Source organism: Ursus americanus, chromosome 21 (assembly GCF_024610735.1).
Source record: "Ursus americanus isolate L20-20 chromosome 21, mUrsAme1.1.p, whole genome shotgun sequence".
NCBI lineage: Eukaryota > Metazoa > Chordata > Mammalia > Carnivora > Ursidae > Ursus > Ursus americanus.
The window spans coordinates 4,197,398-4,220,890 of NC_142147.1; the positions used below are offsets into that span (position 1 = coordinate 4,197,398).

Here is a 23,493-nt window from a genome sequence, read left to right on the forward strand (position 1 = left end):
ACCGTTTTCTTTGATATTTTTCGTGGCATCCTTCCATGTGGGTGACGAAACAATCACTCGATCTTTGACTGTCAGAATTGATGGGGACACAGAAATCTTTCAGCTTCCCATTTCCCAGAGGGTAACGTGCTGACACAACAGTCTCTGTTGTTCTTGGTAGAGCACAAAGGGGGAGGGGGCTGGCGGCAAACAAGCTGGGAAAATACTGGTTTAAGCAAAGTTAGATGGCTATCTGATGGGCCTTTTGGAGGCTGTGATGTACAAATGTGTACCCTGGTGTGAATCTCCAAGAGGTGGGTATTGTCTCCAGGATTTCCCAAACCCTTCCTGACCAGAACGCCTTTATTTATTTATTTATTTTTGAAACGTTCAAAACCCATGCGTAGCTTTAGTCAACTACGTAGATACGACCCTTTCATGGAGCGTCAGTGAACTTTGAGTGTGCGAACGGAGCTCTTTTAGGTGGCTGCCTAGGGGACAAGGGTTCTGCAAGTCACACCGAGGGACCCAAGTCGCCTCCAGCCATCTCCTGGCACGGCCGCAAAGATTTGAGAGGCGGTGCCCCATCCAGGGGGTGCGTGACCGAGCCAAAGCTAAACTTTGCCTTCCTGCCTCACAGCCCATGCTCTGTGAACATCACAGGGGGCAGATCCAGTCCCTTTCTACAAACAGGAGCTACTGAGTGAAGCCTTGCTCGAGGCTCCCTCGTTACAAACACTGGATCGGGGTCCAGATCTCAACCTCAGCCTGGAACAAAAAAAGGCCTACAGCTTGGACGCTTGAAGCTGCCTATGGGAGTTACATATTTTTAGCGCCTTTTGATGACTAGGAGTGGGACCGCGGCCCCTGGGGAAGATGAGTCACCCCTGCGGCATGCCTGGTCCAATGATCCCGTTAAAGCCAGAGGAGGCTGGAGATCATTCAAAGGCCTGGGCCACACCCACGTCAGCAGGAAGCCCACAGACGAGGTTCACTTTCTCCGGGTACAGCAGGTGTGTGGCCTTGCCGAAGTTGGCTCCCAGACCTTTTCCAGCCTTTCAAGCTGGAAGCTGCAGCCGCCCCCAGAGTGGGTTGTGCTGAACTAGAGAGAAGCCCCGCGGTTCGGGTTGTGGCCACCGGCACAACTGCGATCGATGTGGCAGAGACTCACGGCCCGGGAAGGCCTGTGGCTGGGGACAGGAGACAGACACCTCTGGAGGGCAGTGGTCCTCAATCTTGCAGGCATTACACTCCCCGGGAGGGCCTGTGAAAACAGGCATTGCTGGCCCAACCCCAGGCAGGGTGACTCAGGGTGGGGCCCGAGAAGCTGCACACCCAGCAAGCTCCCTGTGATGGTGAGGCCGCTGGGGCAGGGGACCACGGCTTGGGGAGCGCTGCTCTAGGGTGCTCGTGGACGATGCCCTGAGCACCAGCCCCAGACTTGCTGCCCCACGGGTCTAGAATGAATGCTGCCTCTAGTCTCACCATCTTGTCCCCAGTTTTAGAACCCAAGCGGGGAGCTTGTGTCCCGGCTCTCAACCTGGAGCTATCTGGGACACCGAGCTCAGAACTCAGAGAATAGGCTGAATGAGTGCTTTAATACTTTCACCAGCTCTATCGCGATAGAATTCTCATCACACAGCACTTGCCCCGTTGAAGGGTACAATTCACTGATTTTTCGTGGGCGCAGATACGTGCAGCCAGAACCACCACCAGTTCGAGGACGTTTCCATCCCTGCAAGGAGGAAGCTGGCGCCCACGAGCATCGCTCTCTTTCCGTCATCTCTACCCCAGCCCTAAGCACCCCTAACCTACCTCCTGGCTCTCTAAATTTGCCCATTCTGGCCCTGGCGTGGAGGTGGGTCCTGCAGGATGCGGCCCCTGCGTCTGCCTTCACCGGCTCCGTGGGGTGGTTGCCAGGCTCCTCGCCGCTGTGGCCTGGATCCCAGCCTCATTCTGCGCACGGCTCAGTGATACTTCACTGTGTGGTTTGAGCCCATTTTGTGTCTCCATTCATCCAGTGCTGGGCTTTAGTTTCTGCGGCAAATAATTGATTGGTCTTTCGTTAAAATTCGTGGAACTGTACACACAGAGTACATTTTATCGTATGGTCATTTTTAGAAAAAGGACACAGACAGCTTCTGCTTCCCGTCTCAGAACAGGGTTGGCCTGAGCCCCCAGGTGAGAGCTCAGGGTCTCTGAGACCCCCAGGTGGGCGGGGCCAGCCTCCCCTCCAGGGCAGGTGTGGAGTGAGGCTGTGCCCCCAGGAGACCCTGGCCAAGCCGCCACGGGGGGCAGTAGAATCCCCTAGGTGGGCCCCAGCCGCCCTCCCGGCCAGTCCGCCAGCACGGAGCTCTGAGCTACAAGATGATGTCCTCGTGAGCCACCAAGTCCATGTGTCATTTGTGGGCGTTAGGTGACAGGGCAGGCCGGACCCTCCCTGGGGGTCTGTCAGGGAATTCTCCCTGGCCAGCAACGTCCATATGCAGACAGCAGCTCCCTCCTCCTATCCTCCCCCCGCACACCCAGTCCCTGCTCTCCACCATGGCCCAGACTTTGCTTCAAAAACAGGGGGCAGGTCACATCCCCCCTCTGTCCAAGCCCTCTGTGACTTGCCCCAGCTCCCAAACCTCGCCACTTTCTACCTCTCTGTGCCTTGGTTTCCCTCACCCGCCATGCACACTCCCCATGCTGAGGTTTAAAAATGAATACCTTTGTTGAGATAGAATTCTTATCTCATAAAACTGGCCCCTTTGAAGAGTAGAGTTCGACGGGTTTTAGTGCGCTCAGATCAGCGTGTCCCTGCCCTACCTGACCAGTGCTTGTCGATCCTTGTCTCCCTACTGGGATGTAAGTGCTTCGGGCTTGACGGTCACCGTGTCCCCGGCCCCCCCGCAGTGGTGCCTGGCAGGCACAGTTGTTTGGGTGCATGGAGAAAGTGATCTCAAGGATGAGATCAGGCCCTTGAGAAGATGGCCCGGCCTCCGCTAACGTGTGGTGAGGACCTTGTCCGTGTGGGGCTCCAAAGAGATGGGCCTGTGCCCCCCATTCTGCCTTCCACCCAGCCCCATACAGGCTTCCCTGCCGCCTCTGAGGCAGGGAACAGCTAAGAGCCTCCCTGCTGAGCCCCTGAGGTCACATGTTTGCATCCCAGGGGGGTCTTTGCAGGACAGGACACCTCACACGGAGAGTCTGAACGGTGGTCCTTCTCACGTAGCTGAGAGTTGCAGAGCCGGGTTATGGCCTAGCCCCAGTTACTCCAGCTCCGGCTGCAGCGGGTGCCTCTGGCGAGTGACTCACGCCCACTCCCCTCCTCTGATTCTCCCACAGCAGCTCTTCAGCACCCCCACCCCCCAAGGCGCTTCCTGCTGCCCCCAAGGTCTCTGGCACAGCAGAGCCGGCTCAGGGTGCGCAGCGCAAAGGCCTCTGGGAGCTGCCCTGACCGGGGAGGCAAAGGCCGGTCAACGCTCCTGCTCTCCTTCCTGGAGCAGACGCACGAACATATCTCACCAACACTCTCCCAGCAACAGGGGCCCCCTCTATTTCCCACCCCCAAACTCGGGAGGGGGCTGTGTTGTGTTGCTGCAGCTGCGATAGGGGAGGCCGTACCGCTCCTCACGCTGGGGATGCGAGCACGCGGGCTCTGGGAGCCTGGGGCTGCCGGGTCAGAGAACTGGGTAAGGTCACCATGTGGAGAAAGCAGAGAGAGAGCAAAGGGGTGGGAGGAGGAGGGAGGCCTGAAAGAGGGGTGCCGGAGGAGCCCCATCTTGCAGTGAGCCTCTGGGAGCCACGACCTGACCCCGCTCGTCCGTGAGACCCAGGGCGGAGCTGCCTAGCGGACCCCGCTCAACCCTCATATTTGTCCGCAAAGTAAATGCTCATTACCATTCACAGCCGCTGCCTGGGAGAGGTTTCTTTCTGAGCTGGAGAGAAAGCTCCTTCCCATCAGCCTTTCGTCCTTCCTCACTCCAGCTTCATGGGGACCACCTCCCCATATAAATCATCTGCCTTGTCTGAAGTTCCGGGTTCAAGAGCTACCAAGGCAAGACAAGCACTGACCAGCTGGGTAGGTAAGGTCATTCAACTTAGGGAAGATAACGTAACCCTAGCCTTGGATTCCTCACCTGGAAAATGGGAAGAGTGCCAATTCCAACCTAAGATTTTCCTGGGGTTGAAAGAAAGAATTCCAGTGAATTTAGCATCTGGTAATCCGGGTCCTGTTTGGGGCAGCTCATTGGCTCAGAGGCAAATGCTGGTCTAGGTTCCAGGGGCAATGGGCGCGCCAGGGACCTCCCACCGTCTTCCCAATGCTGAATTGCTAAAGGTACAGGGAAAAGGCGTCCCAACGGTGACTGGGCTTGTCTGCTGGGGATGGGCTGTGAAACCCCTGGGGGGCAGTCGGGTCACACTTTCGTCCTGGGCCCCATGGGACATAGAGCCAACTCTATTCTTTAGAAATGTTATGCTATTTTTCTGATAAAGATAATAAACTGCTTGTCATAAGCTAGGTTTCCCCTGGTTTCTGTTTTTCTTCTCTAATCAAATTACCCCAACTGACACAAATTTAAGCAAATAGCTTCATTTCAGGTCACAGGACTTCGTCCTGCAATCAAGGATTTGAATGAAATTCCTGGCAAAATATAGTAATTAGAAGCACAATGAAAGCAGCCTCGAAATATCCCAGCCTCCCACAGCCCTAAAAGGCAGTCTGGTTAATTTCCAAATTGTATTTGGGCTTAACACGCGAAGGGTTCTTTTTCATTCGGGCAGAGAAAACAGGTCTGAAGATCATTACAATAACCACACAAGACTAGGAACGTAATTATAAAATAAACCATACCCTAGCAGGCAAGTCATTTTAATGTGTTTTGAGAATTGAATATTCTGTATGGAATTAAAAACAAAGAAAAAAATCAACGTGCAGAAAATTAATTAAAAAGAGGTAAGACACAGAAAACCTTCGAGTGTCATAAAATTACAAATACAAAAGCAACAAATTAAAACACACCCACACACACAATTACAGATTTTGGTAACATTAGTAGCCAGAACATACCCAGTGAACTGCTTAATCGTCAAATATCTTACTAACTTTGAAAGGGGGGCGGGGGGCTGGTGGTGATGACTGACTTCAGTTGACCCCAAAGGATTTGAGTCTTCCTCCCTTCCACTGCGAGCCAGCCTATAAAGGCATCAAGTCACTCTGAGAAGCGGAGCTCCTTTTCTCAAAGAAAACGGACAGAAGGTTGATCCCCTCTGCCCCGTTCCACCACATTCGTACATTCATTTATCTCTTTAAGGCAACCGAGAGACAAATTCTTCAGACCCCAACACATCCTCAGAAGCCCTAGATTCTATTCCTGTTAAAACAGAGCAGAATTCACTCCCCAGCTGAGGGCAGTAATTCTGTAAAGTGTAGGGTGGTTCACTGTTACAGACTTTGTGTTGAAATGTCTTTAAGAGGGGTGGATGGGAGAGGACGGGGACCCGGGCAAGCCCTGGGTTGAGCAATGACCCGTATGAGAAAGGTGACACATGGGTCGGTCCTCAGGGATGGTTTCACCTCTGTGCACACCGCTGAGGGAGGCACTTTGGGAGAAATGCAGAATATCTTAAGGGAATGAGAATGTCTTCTTGGCAGGTCAGTGCCCTCTTGCTCAGTTGGGGGCCTAAGGCGGTCATCGTCGCAGGCCGGGCGGGGCCGGGCGGGGCCGGGCGGGACCTTACAAACTTCAAGAGTTGTATCAGATCACAGCCCCAGACGAGAGCAAGAGCCAAGACAAAGCCACTGGAGGCGAGCGAGGTGGCGGTGCTGACCCCAGGGCACCTGCTGTCTAGTGCAAGCTCAAGGGAGTGGGGTGAGGGGTGGGGCGTGAAGTGGAAAACCCTGGCAGCAACCTACAAAACGGTTATTAGCAAATGGTATCAAAAAGTATTAAAACATTTCAAAAAACTTTAAAAACTGCCCAGCTTGGCAGACGCACAGGGCAGGGTGTCCGAGGGCCTGTGGCGCTGGCCCACACTCCAGAGGTTTATGCTGGAGGGCAGGACACCGCCCCCTCCCTTGCCCTCTGAAGACACTCGGAATCCACGGAGATGCCAAGGATGGGTAGGGCTGGTGCTCTGAGATTCTAGCCAAAGGCTCTGAGAGACGGAAGGCCCGCGAGGTACTCCTTCGGCAGGTGCTGGCTAAGCCACACGCCATGGAGGCCCAGGGTAGATGAAGCCTGATAGTTCAACGAGGGGGCGGGGACGGGGGTGGAGGTCTTCCACTCCCCACAGTGCTGCGAGCCACTGGCAGGTCATCTGGCCGAGGCGCCAGGCACTCTGAACCGCAGGTTAACTCACCTGAGCTCCCAGAGTGGGACCGTGGAGCTCAGAGGAGGAACTGGGACCCCACTCCCTTTGGCATTTGGGTTTCCACCCCAAACTGAAAACCCCTCAGGGTTGGCTTCTGGGGTTTCTACTAAGTCACCGTGAGGTTACCTTATCATTAAAGAGCAAGGGGAGGGGCATTCGCAATATAGTTACACACACGAGGTTTTCTGCTCAGATCGAGATCTGCAAGTCCTACCTGGCAGTCTTTCTAAAACGCTAAAACGTTAACACTTAACATCTAAAATGTTAAAAACGCCAATTGAGCCGGACGCGCACACATGTTGCTAAGACAACCTCTGTACATTTAAACAGCAGGAAGCCCACTGGGAGGGACCAGGACTCTTCAGCCTTCTCTTCTCCTCCCTTCTGGTATGACATTTATGTCTTAAGCAAACAGGGTTCCAACTTGGGTGAGCAAAACTCAACACATACAACTCACGTGAAGTGAAAACTTTAGTTCTTTAAAAGTGAGAAAAAAACCCAAAAACGTGAATGAAAGCCCACTATGCTTATGTGAAAGAAAGAAATGATCCGGGTGTTCTCCCGGTTCTCAGAGGCAGCAGGCGGGGCTGCTGTGGCTCAAGATGGCAGCCGCAGGGACCCAACCTTGTCACTGGGCTTGGAAATCCCAGCAGTGATTCTGCAGGAGCGCATGCCCCAGCTGCCGCCCGCGGGGGTCAACAGCATCTTCTCCCATTCTCAGTTGGACAGCACAGCAGAGGGACTGCACCTTAACGACGGGGACAGCAGCTACCTGACATGGGTCCCACCACCGTGCTGCCCGGCGTCCACGCAGTTGCTGTCCATGGGTCGTGACGCTCAACAAGTTTTTTTAGCATAGGGACACCACCACCAACCATGCGAAGCCAGTCCATGAGAAGAAACTCATCAACCGTACCTTTAAAAGAACATTCCCGACCCTAATGATATCCGATTCTCAACGACGTAAATGACAAACTGCCTTCAGAGTGGCAAGAGTGACACCACGAAGTACGAGGTGCAGGACATCGTACGGAACCCACAAGGCACAAGAGAATTTGAATAGCGACCAGCACTGCACCTGGATCCGGGGACACGTCATGGTAGTCAAAAACAAAACAGCTGGCTTAAGCTAAAAACTGATGGCTCTCCTCTTCCCAAGGTCAAAGCCATCCTACTCCCCAAAGCACACGTGCAATCTATGTGCTCTTCCCCACCTGCCCCTGGACTCTGGTTGAACAACCACCTCTTTATGACTTAGAACAGACCACAGGTTCCATGCCTTCTAAAGGGTCCTCCAATAATAACATCTTTCCTGAAATAGGAAGGGGGTAAGCTATCCCAAAGTTGGCAGAAGTTCTGTAAAACATGTCTTGTGGAGGGCTGGACAAGGTATGAGACAAAAAAGGGTTTCGGGCTCACTGAAGCTTGGAAATGCTGGATTGATGGAAGGTTAACAGTTAACGCAGGACTTCTCAGAGCCTTTAATACACTGAAGTATTGTGGAGCTCCAAAAAGAGTGCACAGTTTTTGGTTTGATTGTTTGTGTGCCTTGCAGAAGTTCTCAACAGTGTGTAAGCCTCTAGGGACTTCCACGGGCACGGAACTAGCCAAGTCAGCAGACCCCTCACGCCACTAACGACAGAAGGCGTGGATTCAGGTAGTGAAACTTTCAACGCCCAAGTCACTCAAAATTACAGTAACCCTTTAAGGGAAAGGAAAAGAAGTAAAGAGATCTTTTTTTTTTTTTTTTTTAAGACATAAGTTAACGGAGATTCATATTCTAAAACCAAGGTTAACAATAAACCTGGAGGTGTTCTCACCTCTGCAATCTGATCTTTGTCAAGGCATAGATGGTGAACGCCTACCTCCACAAGCAGGCTTCTCTTCCCACGTCCTTGTGTCCACAGCAGCCAGGGCAGGAGTCCCCAGCTCGCCTCCGAGGGCACACCCTGTTAGTGACACGTGCGGGACGCAGTGCAGCACGGTCACACATCGCGAGAGGAGGTGCTGAATACACAATAGCTTACACGGACTGAAGGAGCTGAGCCCTGGGAGGTGGTGATTTGAACCCACCGTGTGATGAATGAGGGAACAGCTAGGACTTGTTAAAGAATTTGCCCAGCAGCACAAAACAACTGAGCAGTAGACCGCTGAGTTTGGGTTGGGGGGGGGGGTACCTGACATCCTCCTTAGGGAGTAAGGCTCGCTCATGGAGGGGCTCTCGAGGGCTTCTTGGAGCCAAGCCAGAGAAAACAATGGCAAATTCTAGGGTGCCCATTTTTTCCTTCCTGAGAAAAGAACATAGATTTTGGGGGCTCAGTATGTCAGTAACATAAGAAAACAATGGGTTCAGGAAAAAAGAAAAAAAAACCCCACGAATTACAGATAAATGTTTCTAAGAGTTTCATGCCTTTTTTTAAGTTCCTTGATTACCTAGACCCTTTTAGAATTCATGAAGATTACTAATCAAGAAAACGGGACTACTCGGAAACAATGTCACCGGATCAGGAAATCCTGGTGGGAACATCTCCCTGGTGAGAAGTCCCAGGTCTTGCCTGACTGTCCAGTGAGTGGGCAGCCCACTCACCTTGTCGGGGTCTCTGAGTCCCCACTCATAAACATGAACGCACCTTACGTTGCCCGTGATTGCCAAATGTGGCCGGTGCTCAGTCATTCCAGGAATCGGTTATAATTTCTGGCACCCCCCTCTGCCCCTACTCCTGGAGTTTCAGAACGGATAATTCTGAGGTGGGGCCCAGGAATCTGTTTAAAAGCTCAGCCAAGCTGAGGGAGGTGTGGACTGGAGGATCTGCAATCTCCCCACCATGGCCCCTAGTTTCACTTACAAAAATTTCTGCATAACCCCTGCCCTAGGTACTCTCAGGGGGACGGGGATGGGGCATCCTCGGGGAGACTCAAAATAAGGGAAGAAGCCCTGCACAGAGATGAAGGGATATTTCCTGCCTGGTTCAATTATTCAAGCAAGATAATATGTAAAATTATGGAGAATATTTAATCGGTTACTGCGATATCATAGAAATACCAAGAATCATAAAAGTAAAAAAGCCGCTAGGAAGTACGTCATGGTTCCAGGACGCTACGAAGTCCTCGCTGGTCTAGACGCTCTGGCAGGTGGGGCGGGGAGCAGGTCCCAGCCAGGGGCAGGCTGGGGGGGGGAGTGGGGGAAGGGGGGTTACTGGCCCCGGTCCTGGTGTCTCTTGCCCTTGCCCTTCTTCTTCTTGTCCTCCAGCCGCGGCTTCAGGGCGCACACGCAGGCGGACACGCCGGCGATGGCCTTGGGCAGGTCGGTGCCCTTGCTCCACTTGTCCTTCTCGCGGTCGTACACCTGCACGGTCTTGGAGAAGGCCGTGTTCTCCCAGCTGTAGCCGCCCAGGATGTAGATGCGGCCCTCCCACACGGCCACCCCCGACTCGCTGTTGGCGTGCAGCAGCGGCGCCACGCGGGTCCACTGGTTGCACTGCGGGCTGTAGGCCTCGACGCCCAGCACGTCGAAGCGCTCCATGGACTCGATGCTGTCGTCGCTGCCGCCGATGGAGTAGATGCTGTCGTCCAGGCTGCACATGCTGTGCCAGCCGCGCGCCGTGGTCATGGGCCGCCGCTCCTCCCACACGTCCGTCCGGTGGTCGTAGCACAGCAGGTTCTTGCGGTAGGGGCCGATCTGGTAGTCGTGGCCCCCCGAGATGTACACGAAGTCTTTGTAGATGGTGCCCGCGTGGCCGTAGGTGAACCTGCGGAGAGACGGAGGGACGGGCAGACACAGAGAGGGAGCTCAGTGCCGCGTCGGGCTGGGCTTCTGGGCACCGGGCCTTGGCTCTTTCCCTCTGCTCTCTGGGAAGAGAGGGGGGCTGGGGGGACCTGAGGGGACCATGCAGGGAGCAGGCATCCCATGCACGCTTTGTAGATGGCAGCTGTCGCTGGACAAGAAGTGGCCGAGCCTGGCACGGAAATGTACGTGCAGCTCAACAGTCGCACCGCCTGGGCCCTGTGGCCCGCGCTCCCGTTTCCCCAGGTCAGCAGTGGGGAGAATGATGAGGCTGATCCTTCCTGGAGGAGCTGGGAACAATGAGGCTATGCGACTGAGGCACACCGAGGCACCTGATCAAATTACACAGCCGACGGAAACCAACCAAAGTACTACTCAACCCTGCGACATTCTGGAGAAGACCGTAAGGGCGCTGAAATATCCGAGGGGCTCGCGGTGAGGGTGGGATGACTGGGCGGAGCCCAAGAGATTCTCGGGGCCCTGAACCTACTCCGTGTGACAGTGTGTGCGCGTCCCCGCACTTTTGTCCCAAGCCACAGCAGGTGCAACGCAGACGGTGAGCCCTCACTCGGGGCACCTCCCTCAGGGGAAGGGAGCCGCTCGGGCTGTAACAGATGTAGCGCCCGCTTCAAGATGTCACCAACGGGGAAACGCGCTGAGAAGGTCTATGAGAACAGTCTGCACCTTCTGCTCCGTTTTCAATTTTCTCTGAAAAGCGCAGTTTACATAAAAACAAAAAAGAAGAGAACAAAACCCAGGAGCAAACACAGGTGACAGAGGGGAGGAGACTCAGGAGTGGCTGTGAGGGGAGGCAGGGGGCAGCTCCGGGGTTGGGCTGCGGGTTCCTGGAGGCCCCGTTACGCGCACACACCAACGATCACCGCGTCATGGGCCATGTTTACACCAGGCTCGTACAGCTCGGGCCCATTTAGAAAGGAAAAAACCAGGGTTGGTGTAGCGTGTAGGTACGTAAGTCACAGCAGCTGGCCCAGAGAAAGTGACGGCAGCAGATGCTCTCACCACCACCGTGAAGCCTCACTTCTCCGTCTGTGAAATGGGATGATACACAAAACAGTACCTAAAGCCAGGGAGACCAGAGGTCTCGGTTTGCCTACAACACGGTCAGTATTTACACTGATACCCTTCCCCGCTCCCTGCCATCCTGGTTTGGATGACAAATCATGTGGGCGCCTACCTCCACCCTACCAGGTCACGGTGGGTCTCGAGGGACTCGTCACTTAAAACATCTGGCGCAAGAGACTGCACACACTAATCAGAAGCCACTATCCCGATCGTCAAGGGTGTTACTTCATCGGCTTCTTGGAACCTCGACGCAAAGGTGGTAGCAGCGAGGGGCTGCAGGACTGGAACTCACAACCTGAGGCTTACGTCACACGCCTTCCAGCTCCTGGGGATGTGTGTGAGACAGCTGCCTGTGGCCCACAGCAAGACTGGTCACAAAGCGTGCCTGCGGGTTCAACTACAAGGAGCTGGTAAAATCAGTGGCAAGCACCTTCTGCTGGATCTGTGAGGACGACCAGAGCCCGAGTGCAGACCTCGACGCAGGGCAACTGAGGAGCGAGAGCCCCAGGGCACTCCCCGGGTGCTGGATGCCATGTGCGGGGGGGGGGGGGGGGGGGGGGGGGACGGACACGACTCCTAAGGAACATCTCGCCATGACAGCCCTACGGGGTAGGCGTTATCACACCTACTGTACAGATGAAGTAAGAGAGCAGGGTGAAGACACTGGCTCATGTCACACATCTGTCACCTCTCGGAACAACACAAGCCCACACTCGGGGACACTCCTAGGGAAGGCCTCGCCATGTGAACTCAATACTCTCTCCATGAAACTCCAGAAGTGAACAGACTCGGACACTGAGGGAGAGCTGCCTGATCGGCAGAGCGGACACTTGTACCCAGATGGTCTGAAACCAGACCCCTGACTGGTCACCACCATGCCCTCTGCCCCCACGGTCTGCCCACGGTTATTTACAAGCCAGGAGATGTTTTTTCCTGGAATTGGAGATCAAAATATCTAGAAAACGAGGGGGACAAAGTCATCACGTTTGAGTGCCACAGAGCCCCCCATCACCTTGGCAAGCCGGCCACGTAGGACCAGGAGTCGGTCTTGGGGCTGTAAGTCTCCACCGAAGAAAGAGCTCCATTCTCGTTCCGGCCACCGACGGCCACCAGCATGTCTTCAATGGAGGCCAGGTAGAAATCCACGCGGCGCTGGTTCATGGAGGCCACCTGCGGAGGCAGGACACCTGTACCTCCCCTTGCCCATCCCCGGACAATGTCAACAACGAGCAGAGTTCCCAAATGTGTTCTATGGAACACACAGCCCAGGAAGGTCAAGTGGTGGCCAAGTGCGTTTGGGAGAAGGAAGTCAAACTTGAAGAAAGGAGCTCTTGAGATGGGACTTCTCAGAGCTCCCAGGACCCTGGGGCACTGCAAGTCCCCAAGAAGGGGATCGAGAACACAGTTCCCCTAACTTGTCTGGCCATGTGGCTGACCTCATGGACTTGAGTTTCACAGAACGTACAGTTCAGAAACATTGGTTTCGTGGTTTCCTGGAATAAAAATTCATCTTTCCTTTTGCTCCCCCCATATCAGATACTTTTAAAATTAATGCTGATTGCTGTCATGTTAACAGCAATCAAAAGGAAACTAAAAAGCAGAAGACCCAATCTTTTTTTTTTTTTAATAATTCAGGCAGAACACAGAAATGAACACAGTCCTGGAGGCGACCATGCCTTCAGGCTGTCACTGCTACAAAGCTTTTGAGGACGGGCTCCAAAGCTGGGAGCCTCTTTCTAGTGGCAGGACTTACACTTTGGGGGGTGGGGGTAGACACCCGGGGAGTCATCGGAGTCCATTCTGAGTTTTGTGCCCAGAAAAAAACCCCATCAAGTAAAGTAAAAACACGGAGGTGTGAGCATAAACACAGACTGATTTTCTAGGGCGGTGGCCTGGAGAGGTGTTCGTGAGAGAAAGGGCCACCTGCCCTGTGCCAGGTGTTTGCCAACCACTCTGAGCAACATATAGCTTCTGACCTTAGAAGGTCAGTGCCCTCCCACCCCGTTTCCAGAGGCAGAAGCTGAAATTCGGAGGCCAAGGACCAGCGTGAAATCTGGAGCTACGACTTAGCCAAGTTGGGGTGTGAACTCGAGTCTGACGCCGAGACACATACTTCCCAGAATTCGCCACACCTGCCAAGGCACCACAGCTACCAACAGGCGTGGGCCTCTGTGGCCTCCCTCAACCAGCCCCAAACTTTCCCAAAAAGGGAGCTCCAGGGAGACTCTGAGACAGGGGAACAGTGTTTGAACTCCGGGTCAAATCTCTTGACTGGCACTATCCAGCACAGCAGCCACTAGCCTCGTGTGGCCATTTCCACTTGGATATAAATTAGTTAAAATGAAGTAAAATAGAGAATTCTGTGTTTCAGTCCCAATGGCCACATTCTGAATGCTCAATCGCCACATGTGGCCCGTGGCTAGGATATCGGCCAGCACGGGTGTGGAACGTTTCTACTGCCATAGAACATTCTACCGGAGAGCAAGCACCACTCCGGACGAAGACCGGGCCTGCAGACAGAGGCCGGTCAGCCCTCGCGCGCCCCGTGCCAGGAGCGTGGGAATCGCGGGGCACGTCACTTCGGCGTCACCCCTCATTCAGAAGCAGGACGCCGGGCAAGGCCTGAGAGGAGGAGGGCAGTCAAGGCTAGGTTAAGCGACCAAAAGTCGTCAAAAGTAAAGAAATAATCCGGCTTTAATCTCACCTTGATCCACTGTTTACAGCGGGGGTCATACCTATAAAGAAGATTGGACGCCGCATCCCCTCCATTGTCCCGGGAGAAGCTGCCACCGGCGATGAAGATGAAGCCGCCCAGCACAGCGACGCAGTGGTGGCTCCGCCGGGCCGGCAGGGGCGTCTCCTTGACCCACTGCTCGCTCTGGGCGTCCAGGTAGCAGGTGTCGTCACTGAGCTCCAGACACCGCTCGGAGACCTCGCCGCCCACGAACAGCAGGCGCTCCTCGTTGGTGCGCAGCGCCGTGCGCTTGGTCTGCATGACGGGCTGCGCGGCCAGGCTGTTGTGGTAGCGCACCGCCTCCTCGATGAAGCCCTCGCAGTTGGCCTCCCGCGGCAGCAGCGAGCACACGGCCGGCTTGACGCGGTGCAGCAGGTCGTTCTTGGGGATGAGCGGGAAGTGGATGTTCTCCAGCACCTGGTAGGCGTGGGCCTCGCGCTCGGGCTGCTGCGTGAGCCACTGCAGGGCGGCCTGCAGCAGGTCGTGCTCGCACTCGCGCTGCACGGCGCTGCTGCTCAGGTAGACGCACAGCTTCTGCATGGACACGTTCTGCAGGAAGTCGGGCGTGAAGGACAGCGTGCCGAAGCGGCTCAGGATGAAGCCGTCGACGAAGGCGTCGAGCCGCTTGAGGCTGTAGATGGAGGCCAGCTCCTGCAGGTACAGGTAGTTGTCCTCGCTCACCTCCTGCTCCAGGTACTCACAGCAGAAGTCCACCGCCGTCCAGATCTGCAGCAGGTGGGCCGTCTCCAGGATGTAGTCGATGTTGCCGCCGTCCAGCGCCAGCTCCCCGCTGTACAGGAAGTCCACCACGGCCTTGAGCCCGATGTAGGAGGCGCCGATCAGCTCCACCTCCTTCTGGAAGGCCTCGCGCATGCCGATGGTGAACATGGAGTTGAAGTAGTCGCTGCACACGGCCAGCAGGTTGCGGTGGGCCGGCACGCGCTGCTCGTCGGCCACGAGGACGATGTCGCAGAAGAGCCCGCGGAGACGCTGCTCGTTCAGCCGCTGCAGCACCGTGGTCGAGTGGTCGGCCCAGTGGTACACCTGCGGCAGAGAGCGCGGCTCAGGGGTCGGCTCACCGGGGCTCAGGAGGCCGAAGCGTGGCCGCCCCCTTCCCCCACCCCGGCTCCCCTCTCCTGCTCCAGGTACTGGGGTCCATCTCACACCCCACGACCAGCACCTGCACACAGTACAATGAAAGAGAACGGCGAACGGCGGATCAGAGAGCGTGCGGGAAATAAGGGTGTTTCTGCGTGTGTGTGCGTGTGTGTCCTGTCGCTTTCCTTTCTTTTCAAACGCTAGTCCTAAAGGGGCGCCTGGCTGGCTTAGCTGGAGGAGCAGGAGACTCGGTCTTGGTCTCGGGGTTGTGGGTCTGAGCCCCACGTTGTGTGTAGAGATTACTTAAAAACAAAATCTTTAAAAAAAAATGTGGTGCATCAAATGCGGTTTCTAGAAACTAACTTCCCATTCTCCCTTCCTTCCTACTTTCTTTCTTTATATATACAATTCTTAAACACTTACTTTCTCTTTCTCTCTCTTGTCCTTCTTTTCTTCTTTCTAAATCAAATTCCTATAACTTTTTTTTCTTCTCTCCCTGCCCCCATCCTTTCTTACTGTGGGTCATAAGCAAATAGGTCTAAAATCTGCTGTCCTTTAAAGAGGGCATGTAATGTAATGAGCACTGGGAATTGTATAAGACTGATGAATCACAGACCTGTATCTCTGAAACCAATAATACATGTTAATTAAAAAAAGGACAAAAAAACCCAACCTGCTGTCCTATCAGGCGAAGTTGCTCAAGTGCAGTCTAGTCTAAACTCGGACAGAATCCGAGTTTGAATTCCAGCTCTGCTACTCACTAGCTGTGTGATCGTGGGAAAGCCGCGATAAGTGAGTGAGGCTGAGGGCATTAGCACTCCGGCACGGGGAGCTCCGGAGACAGAACATGGCACAGAGCTGCTGCCAGGAGAGTTGGAGTTCCCACCAAGGCCTCGCGCTGAGGAAGACTGCTCTCTCTCTTAGAAAGAGCTCAGCACCCAGCTGTGCTACAGAGACCCCTGTCTCTACTGATGGGGTCCAGGGATGTGGCCGGTCCTAGAGACTGTTTAATGCATCCAGACTAAGGTGCTCTGGGGCCCCTACTTTCAGAAACATGACCCCACCAGTTGCTGCTGAGATTAAAAGAGAGAAATCACGAAACATGCAGGAACGTGGTCTTTTCCCAGAGCAGGGCTTTTATGTGTCCTGCACTGTGCCCTGGATATATGCTCTCTCATTCAAGGGTCACATTGACCCTTCAAGGTCTGTTATCATGCCCATTTCCCAGATGAAGAAAACTGAGGCTCAGAGAGACTAGGAAACTTGCCCAAAGTCCCACAGTGACTGGGATTTGAGGCTAGCTCTGATTCCAGAGCCCACACTTTTCATCACCATACAGCACCGAAATTAATAAAAGAATTAGTTTGAACAATTAAAATGGATTAATTCAAGCCATTCAGGTTGGGAGACATTGACTGAGTGCTGTAGGCCTGCCATGTGCTTTGGAGGATGCAAAGATCCGTCAGACCGAGACAGCAGCTCCTCCATCTTTGGAAGACCAATTAGGCTCCAGGCGTTCAGGCTCTGCACGCTGCTTGACTTTTTTACCTTGGAAACACCACGAAATTCAGCACAGGGAGATAGAGGCTGTCCAAACACATCCGCGAGGTCACTGGCCTATTTGAGGGTGTTTGAGGAAAGGGCTGGCTGGGCTGTAAGCCTGCAAGGGGAAGTGGTATGGGAGCGGGGAGCCAAGGTGAGGGCTCCCTGGGTTCCTGCAGGTCTCCTCTCAAGCCGTGCCCTACTGCATGGAGCTCATCTTCTCTGCTTCCTGCCTCCAACGCAGGTGTAATCACGCTACTTTATCCCCCTCCAGTCCCTCTGGGTCCTGCCACTTCCCACGCCAATCACCCCATCTAGATCACAGGTGCAGCCAACGTTCTCACGCTCTGCTGAGGACACAGACAGATACTGCCTCGAGCTGCCTTCCCTTCCAAGTGCCAAGAGCCAGGCTCTACCGCTGTTGCATTACAGGACGGTTTCTCGGAGGTCCCGTACACGGTCTCCCGGTCTATTCTGGTTACTGGCACAGAGAGCCAGGCTGGCCTGGTCTGGGCTTCTGTTGAAGCAGAAATGGCCTGGGCTCCATCGCACCCTGGCGTGGGGCCCCTCTCGGGCGTGGACTGAAGGAAGGAAGTATAAAAGCCCTATGGCCGTGCAGGCTATCTCGTAACAGCAAAGGCTCAAAGGCCCGAGAAGTGAGGGGCATCGAGTGGGCAGGCTGCCCATCCTGGGCCCCCGCTTGTCTCTAGGCTGGTGGGGATGTGGAACCAGCACACTTAAATGGGTGCACCAAGGACCCCCATCTGCAGTGTAAAAAGAGAAACAGCCCCCCGGGGAGCAGGGACAGCCCCAGATGACAGCTGCTGAGGGGGCCATCTGCTCCAGGGAGCTGGGGCAGGGAGCAGGGCAGCCACTCTTTCTAAAACTGGGTCTCCGTGCTAAGTAGGCACATTTCAGTCTTCACCTAGGTCTCAACTACAACCCGTTTCTGGTTATTTTTGTGTAGCTGCAAAGATGAAAACTTCCAAAAAACCAGTCAAACGTGACTGCCCAATTTTAAAGGGACATCAGTGGGAGTCTCGCAGCGTTGCCTAAAATTTGGAAGGCCCGACCCCAACATTCTTCGACAGTATTAACCCTACTCACTGATTTCCTATTTTAGTGCTTTCATCAGAGGCAAGGCAAGGCAAGGCAAGGCAAGGCGGGTGAAGGAACACAGCCTCTCAGCAGCTAACCTCGCCAGAATGCAGCAGGTATGGGGTATTTCATACAAAAAAAATGATCACCATCAAAACGGATGAAGACATTTCAGAGCAGATAAATGAACGGTGGCCTTCACGCAAGGGAAGACGTGGGCACACTGGGAAGGAACCACCTCCCACTACACACAAAAACCGGGATGAACCTCGGAAGTGTACTAACCCATGAAAGAAGCCAGGCACACGGGCGTACCTACCCCCGGTCCCATTTACATTGAGTTCAAGGGCAGACAAAACTCCAGTCCTCGAAGCCGGGGATGGGGTGTGTGTGTGTGTGTGTGTGTGTGTGTGTGTCTGGCAACGGTCTTTTGTAATTCGGGTGCTGGCGACACAGATGTGCTTAACGTCTAGAAAACCGAAGTTACACTTACCATTTGGGCTCTTTCTTTAATACACAACGTTAGAAACAGAAATACAATCTAGCCGAGGGATAGGTTCAGACAGAAACAGACACTGGATGTGGCTTTAAGGGACACAGATTTCTAGCTCTATCACACTGAGAAAGCTACACTGTCTCCGTAGCCAGGGTCCCAAACAAAGCCTCTTTGAGACAGCCGCGAGACCTCTCTGGGTTTTCACAGCAGATAAAGCCGGGCTTGGCAAGCGCCTCCTCGGTAACTCAGATGGAAAGAGGAGGACCAACCTCTCCTGAAAATGACACCCCGTTTTCCTACCATGCACATCTGCAGAACCTCTGTCCCTCTTTTTCCCCTCAAATCTATAGGCTGCTCACAACTCCTTTACCTAAAGTGGTATTTGTTCATCTTTTCCTCAATCTTCTTTTAAGATATTTTTTCATAACGGTTCCCGTGAAATTTTAACACCCCATATATTCTGCGTATCTGTGCATGAACCGTATGTACGACTGTGCTCTAACCACAAAAGAGTAGAATTCTCTCTGCACCCCCAAGAATCAATTTTGCCCCCTTGGGAGCAATACTAGCTCCACTGAAAATGCATGATCTAAGGTAACCGTAAAATTTATTAATCTCCAAAAGAAACACTTTTAAAGAAAAGAGGGTGTTATTAATATTTGTAGAGGGACAGGTATATATAGAGACTGCCCTGCAAATTGGTCCCCCGATCCTTCCTTCTAGTAGCCTGGGGACAGGGGCTGCTCCAAGTCCTCTGAAGGTCTGCTGAAGGTAGAGATGGGCGGGTCCTGCTCTCAGATTTTACTTTAGCAGGTCTGGGGTGGGACGGCGCATATGCATTTCTAATTAGATACCTTCCCCCTCACCTTCTCCTGGGGTGATCGTGATGTGACACAGTTTGGTAGCCTGGCCCTGGGGAACCCACCCTCACTTGCTCCTAGGGTCCCAGAAGTCATGACTGGGGGAAGACTCTTGGTCCTTAACAGCCAGGTTTGCAACATATTTCCCCACCATGAGGTTGGCCGCTGGCTTGTCAACAGACGTGTCCTTGGGATTTTTTGAGCCCCCCCGCGAGGACAAACATCCCATGGCTTTTCTTCTGTGCCATCCACCTCTTCAGGTTGAGGCGAACAACAAGTGAGTCAAGGTGTATCTCTAATGGCCCCTCCTCCGCCCGCCACCCCTCTAAGTTTAGGACGTTTTCCATTCCGTGCCCCTGCTACCTCTCTACTCATCATTAAGGAGATTACCACCTCCACCAAGAACAGAAAGTCAGTCTGCGCGATAGGAATGAACTCATCAGAAAGACACCGCACTTCTGAGGCAACCTGCACAGGTGGCAAGTGACCACTCACAGACCTTTGAGGATTCACTGATCTTGTACGGCCGAGACACTCGCGTCTGCCGGCTTCCCTCCATCGTGAAAGAGACCGCAGCCCTGGAACGAGAACAGGATCTCTGAGTGTGCGATAATAAACCCTAGGCCACTCATTCATCGCAGCTCTGCTGGCAGACATCAGTGACAACCAGCGTGCAGTCACGAGGAGGGAAGAGGGAGAGAAGACAGTACACTACCAAGAACTCTCGTACGCGGAGTTGAAAACAATCAGGTTAGAATCAGAATCGGACGGAACATCTAACGTTGCTCATTTATTAAGTAAAACCTGACATCATGGCTTTTAGGCCACCTCCTACAAATATCCGCCTTTTGCTGCTTGATCCCAAGGAGGCCTTCTTCTTCTTGGAAGCCCTCAGCTAGATCAAAATTATAATGACAACAGTCACCATTTCGAAGCCCGGACTGTGACCCAGGAACTAGGCTAAGGGGTGTACGTGTGCGGTCTCATTTAGCCCCACATCTACGCAGCCGGGCTAAGGTCACATCCCATTTTATAGATGAGGACACCGGGCTCCAGGTCACAAAGCTAGTAAATGGCTGGGAATCAAAGCTGAGCCCATCCCGCTTCAAAGTGGGCAGCGTGGGCTCTTCACCAGGAAGCTCTGCTGAACGTGGCCCCGTGTCTGAGAGCATCTTACTATCAAAATATCATGATGAAGGCCAGGCTGTGATGCAGTGATGACAGCCACATATGAAATACAGTCACATTCTAGACACAGGCGCTTTCCTTCAAGAGCGTTTCTAGGTCTTCACTCATTTAATCTGCACAAAACCCCCAGGAGGCCAGCACTATTATTCTCTTCAGTTTATGGAGGAGAAAGCTGACGGTGATATTGTCACTGGCCCAGCCACACACAGTCAGGAAGGGGCGGCAGAGCTGGGATTGCAACCCAGGGAGGCTTCTGTGCTCTCAACCCCTAAGCTACCCTGCCTGGCCATTTAAAGCGGGGGGGGGGGGGGGGGGGCAGGTGGCTCAGATGGTCAGGTGTCTGCCTTTGGCTCAGGTCATAATCTCCAGGTCCTGGAATCGAGCTCCATGTGGCGGGGGGGGGGGGGGCGCCCCAGCTCAGCGCGGAGTCTGCCTCTCCCTCTCCTTGTGCTTTGCCTTTCTCTCTAGTGATTAAATAAAATCTTTAAAAAAAAAATGCCTACAGGGGCGCCTGGGTTAAACATCTGCCTTCAGCTCAGGTCATGATCCCAGTGTCCTGGGATCGAGCCCTGCGTTGGGCTCCCTGCTCAGTGGGGAGCCTGCTTCTCCCTCTCTAGCTCCCCCCACCCCGCTTGTGTTCCCTCTCTCGCTGTCTCTGTCAAATAAATAAATAAAATCTTTTTAAAAAGTGCCTACAGGCAGTATGTCCTGCCTGGAACACCCAGCATGTCCACCTCTCTAGACCTCATAACCTCCTTTATGGGATGGGCTGGTGTATCAGGCAATGTGAAAGTTTCCTCCAGCTTTGAAATGCCAACTAACTCACTAATAATAGCACAGAGCCAGGCTTTGGGGGACCTGGGGGGATGGGAACACAGAGGAAGGACTACCCCTGCTACAGAGGCACAAGTCACATACTGGGTTTAAGGAGGAATTTTCCCCTTGCCATCTGAGTTGAGAAGAGTCAATTTGTTGCCTACTGAACAAACAGCCCAGGCTGATAAAGAACAGTGTCACAAGGAGTGAGCACTGTGTCCAGACAACGCGAGTCACACCGAGGGGGCTCCAGCGTTCCCGCGGGAGTAACTTTGGGTACAATGCATCCCGTCCAGCTCCCTGGGGAAAGGAAAGGACAACTAGATTTTTCTTTTACAAACTAGCAACTTTGTGACAAAGACCAGCTGTACCCACCCCTGTCCCTTCTGACTGCCTGGGGGCTGCTAGGGGGTTCAAGAGGGAGGGATAGGAAACCAACATTCATGTAGTGCCTGCTGGGTGTTGTACCTTCACCCTCTAAGACAGGTGCCCCATCATCGCTGCCGCCCAGGCTCAGCTGGTAGAGAGGCCCGCCCAAGGTCACACCCCAGAAAGCAGCAGCTCCCTCTCTCTCCACCACCCCTGCAGCCAGCGAGGGTTCAGGTTTGCTCTCAGCGCAGAAAGCTTTCGTTTCTAGGCCAAGATTTCTTGAGAGAGTTTCCCCTGGTGGAGGCTCCCCTTTGTCTCGGGGCAAGTGGTTTGGGGCCAATGTGTGCAGGAGTGTTGGGTGTCAGCCGCCTCCCCTGCTTCCTGGAGGCAGATGAAGGGGTCAAGACCACCCACAGGGGCAGCGGCGATCCCCAGTTACGCGTTAAAAGGTCTTTCAGTAAACATGGGAACAGAGGCGACGTCCGGACGGAGGATCCCCAGGGAGCCTGCTCTCCGAGCTGCTTCCCGGTTTCTACCCTGGACCTGGCCGACCTCAGCGATCGGGAAATGGACTCGGACGCCCGCCGCAACTCACCAGCCCTGGGTCTCGCGGCCGCCGGGGTCGCTCGCCCGCACCCGCACGCCCCCTCCCCGGCCGAACTGCCGGCACAACGGCCGCCGGGCAGGCTCGAGCCGGCAGCGAGGAGGCGGAGGGAGGCGGAGTCGGATCGCGGCCGGGCCGGCGCCCGCGGCGGGACGCGGGCACACTCACCTGGGCCGCGCGGGCCGGGCCGCACAGGCCGCACCTGTCTTACCTGCGGTTCCCCCTGCCGCCGCGCCCCCCAGCACCCGGGGACGCGGGGAGGGAAAGGGGGCGGCGCGGCCGGGGGTCACCGCTCGCGAGGGTGGGCGCCCCCCCCGCCCGGTCCCCCGACCCCCCGACGGCGCGCGCGGAGGCCCACCTGGAGGGCGCGCTACGGAAGCGGCGCGGGGACCCCCGGCGACGGCGGGACCGGGCGGGCGCGGCAGGGGGGCCGTGTCGCCGGAGCCCTGGGGCCGGCAGGCTGCGCAGCCATGGCTCCGCCAGGAAGTGCGAGGCCGAGGGCGGAGGCGGCGCGCGCGGCCAATGGCGGCGGCCGCGAGGGGGTGGGTTCAGGCGGCGCCGAGGCGGGGCCTGCGCACGGGAGGGGGGGAGGCGCGCGGGGGGAGGGGGGCGAGCGCGGATGGGAGGGGGCAGTGCGCGGGGCCGGGGCAGTGCGCGGGGCCCGGCCGCGGGGGCGGCACGCGGAGAAGGGAGAGTGAGCCGGGCAGAACGGGGGGTGGCGCGCGGGGCCGGGGGTAGTAAAGGGCGGTGTGTGGGGGCTGGGGGGAGGGGGTCAGCGCGCGGGGTCGGAGTGGTGGGGGCGCCCACTTTCGGCCCAGGCCCGCGTCACCCGACTTGCTGCGGCGTGCGCGGGGGGGCCCCAGCCTCGCACCTGGAAGCGCCCGTTGGGGTCCGCCACGGTCCCTGGCTCAGCCCTTAGGTACCGACCTGAGTGCTGCGAGGGGTCATCCGACAGCCTCCTGGCTCCCTCACTTCCTCCCAGTCTTAGCTCATCAGTACGCTGCGCTCACCCTAAGGTGAGGCCTCCCCTGGCCCCTCTAGGTAAGAACCCCCCCACTCCTGCTCTGGCCACTGCCCGCTTTGCGCTTCACGTAGCTCTTAGCACCGTCGAATATTACAAATCATTTTCTTACTCATTTGTCTTACTGTCTCTCTTCCCTACTACAAACCCTCCAGGAAAGAGTTCACTGTAGGTTTTATTCCTGGCCGGGCCCCCAGGACTGGCACACAGTAGGTGCTCAGTAATCAGTACATATTTGTGGAACGAATGAATTTAAGCATCACCTACCAATCTATGAATTGTGAAACTTCTCTCATGCTGCAGCATGGGTGAAACTGGAAAGCATTAGGCTCACTGAAAGCAGTCAGACACAAAGAGGACACAGAGTGTATGATTTTAGTTATATGAAGTGTCCAGAACAGACAAGTCCACGGAGACAAAGTAGGCTGGTGTCTGCCTAGGTCTGGGCAATTGCAGGATAT

At 54.9% G+C, this 23,493-nt stretch overlaps 1 protein-coding gene across 2 annotated transcripts; it reads right to left on the reverse strand.

Annotated features, from left to right (window-relative positions):
- Positions 1 to 4,798: 4,798 nt before the first annotated feature.
- Positions 4,799 to 22,528, reverse strand: KLHL36 (kelch like family member 36). Of its 2 annotated transcripts, none has more exons than XM_045772745.2 (5): positions 22,370 to 22,528; positions 19,534 to 19,612; positions 13,911 to 14,984; positions 12,219 to 12,376; positions 4,799 to 10,088 (listed from the first exon to the last, which is right to left on the reverse strand). In XM_045772745.2, the coding sequence occupies exons 2-5, from the start codon at positions 19,591 to 19,593 to the stop codon at positions 9,533 to 9,535; spliced, it is 1,848 nt and encodes a 615-aa protein (XP_045628701.2). In that variant the 5' UTR covers positions 19,594 to 19,612; positions 22,370 to 22,528; the 3' UTR covers positions 4,799 to 9,532. The 2 variants fall into 2 exon arrangements, with proteins under 2 accessions (XP_045628701.2, XP_045628702.2); XM_045772746.2 differs by lacking the exon at positions 22,370 to 22,528 and adding an exon at positions 22,223 to 22,339.
- Positions 22,529 to 23,493: the final 965 nt, after the last annotated feature.

Coding starts and splice junctions, on each gene's coding strand:
- KLHL36 (XM_045772745.2), bottom strand. CDS start 19,593: ATGGAGGGAAGCCGGCAGACGCGAGTGTCTCGGCCGTACAAGATCAGT. Junction 14,985..19,533: donor AGATCAGTGAATCCTCAAAG/GTCTGTGAGTGG, acceptor TCTCTGCCGCAG/GTGTACCACTGGGCCGACCA. Junction 10,089..12,218: donor TACGTGGCCGGCTTGCCAAG/GTGATGGGGGGC, acceptor GTCTCTCCGCAG/GTTCACCTACGGCCACGCGG.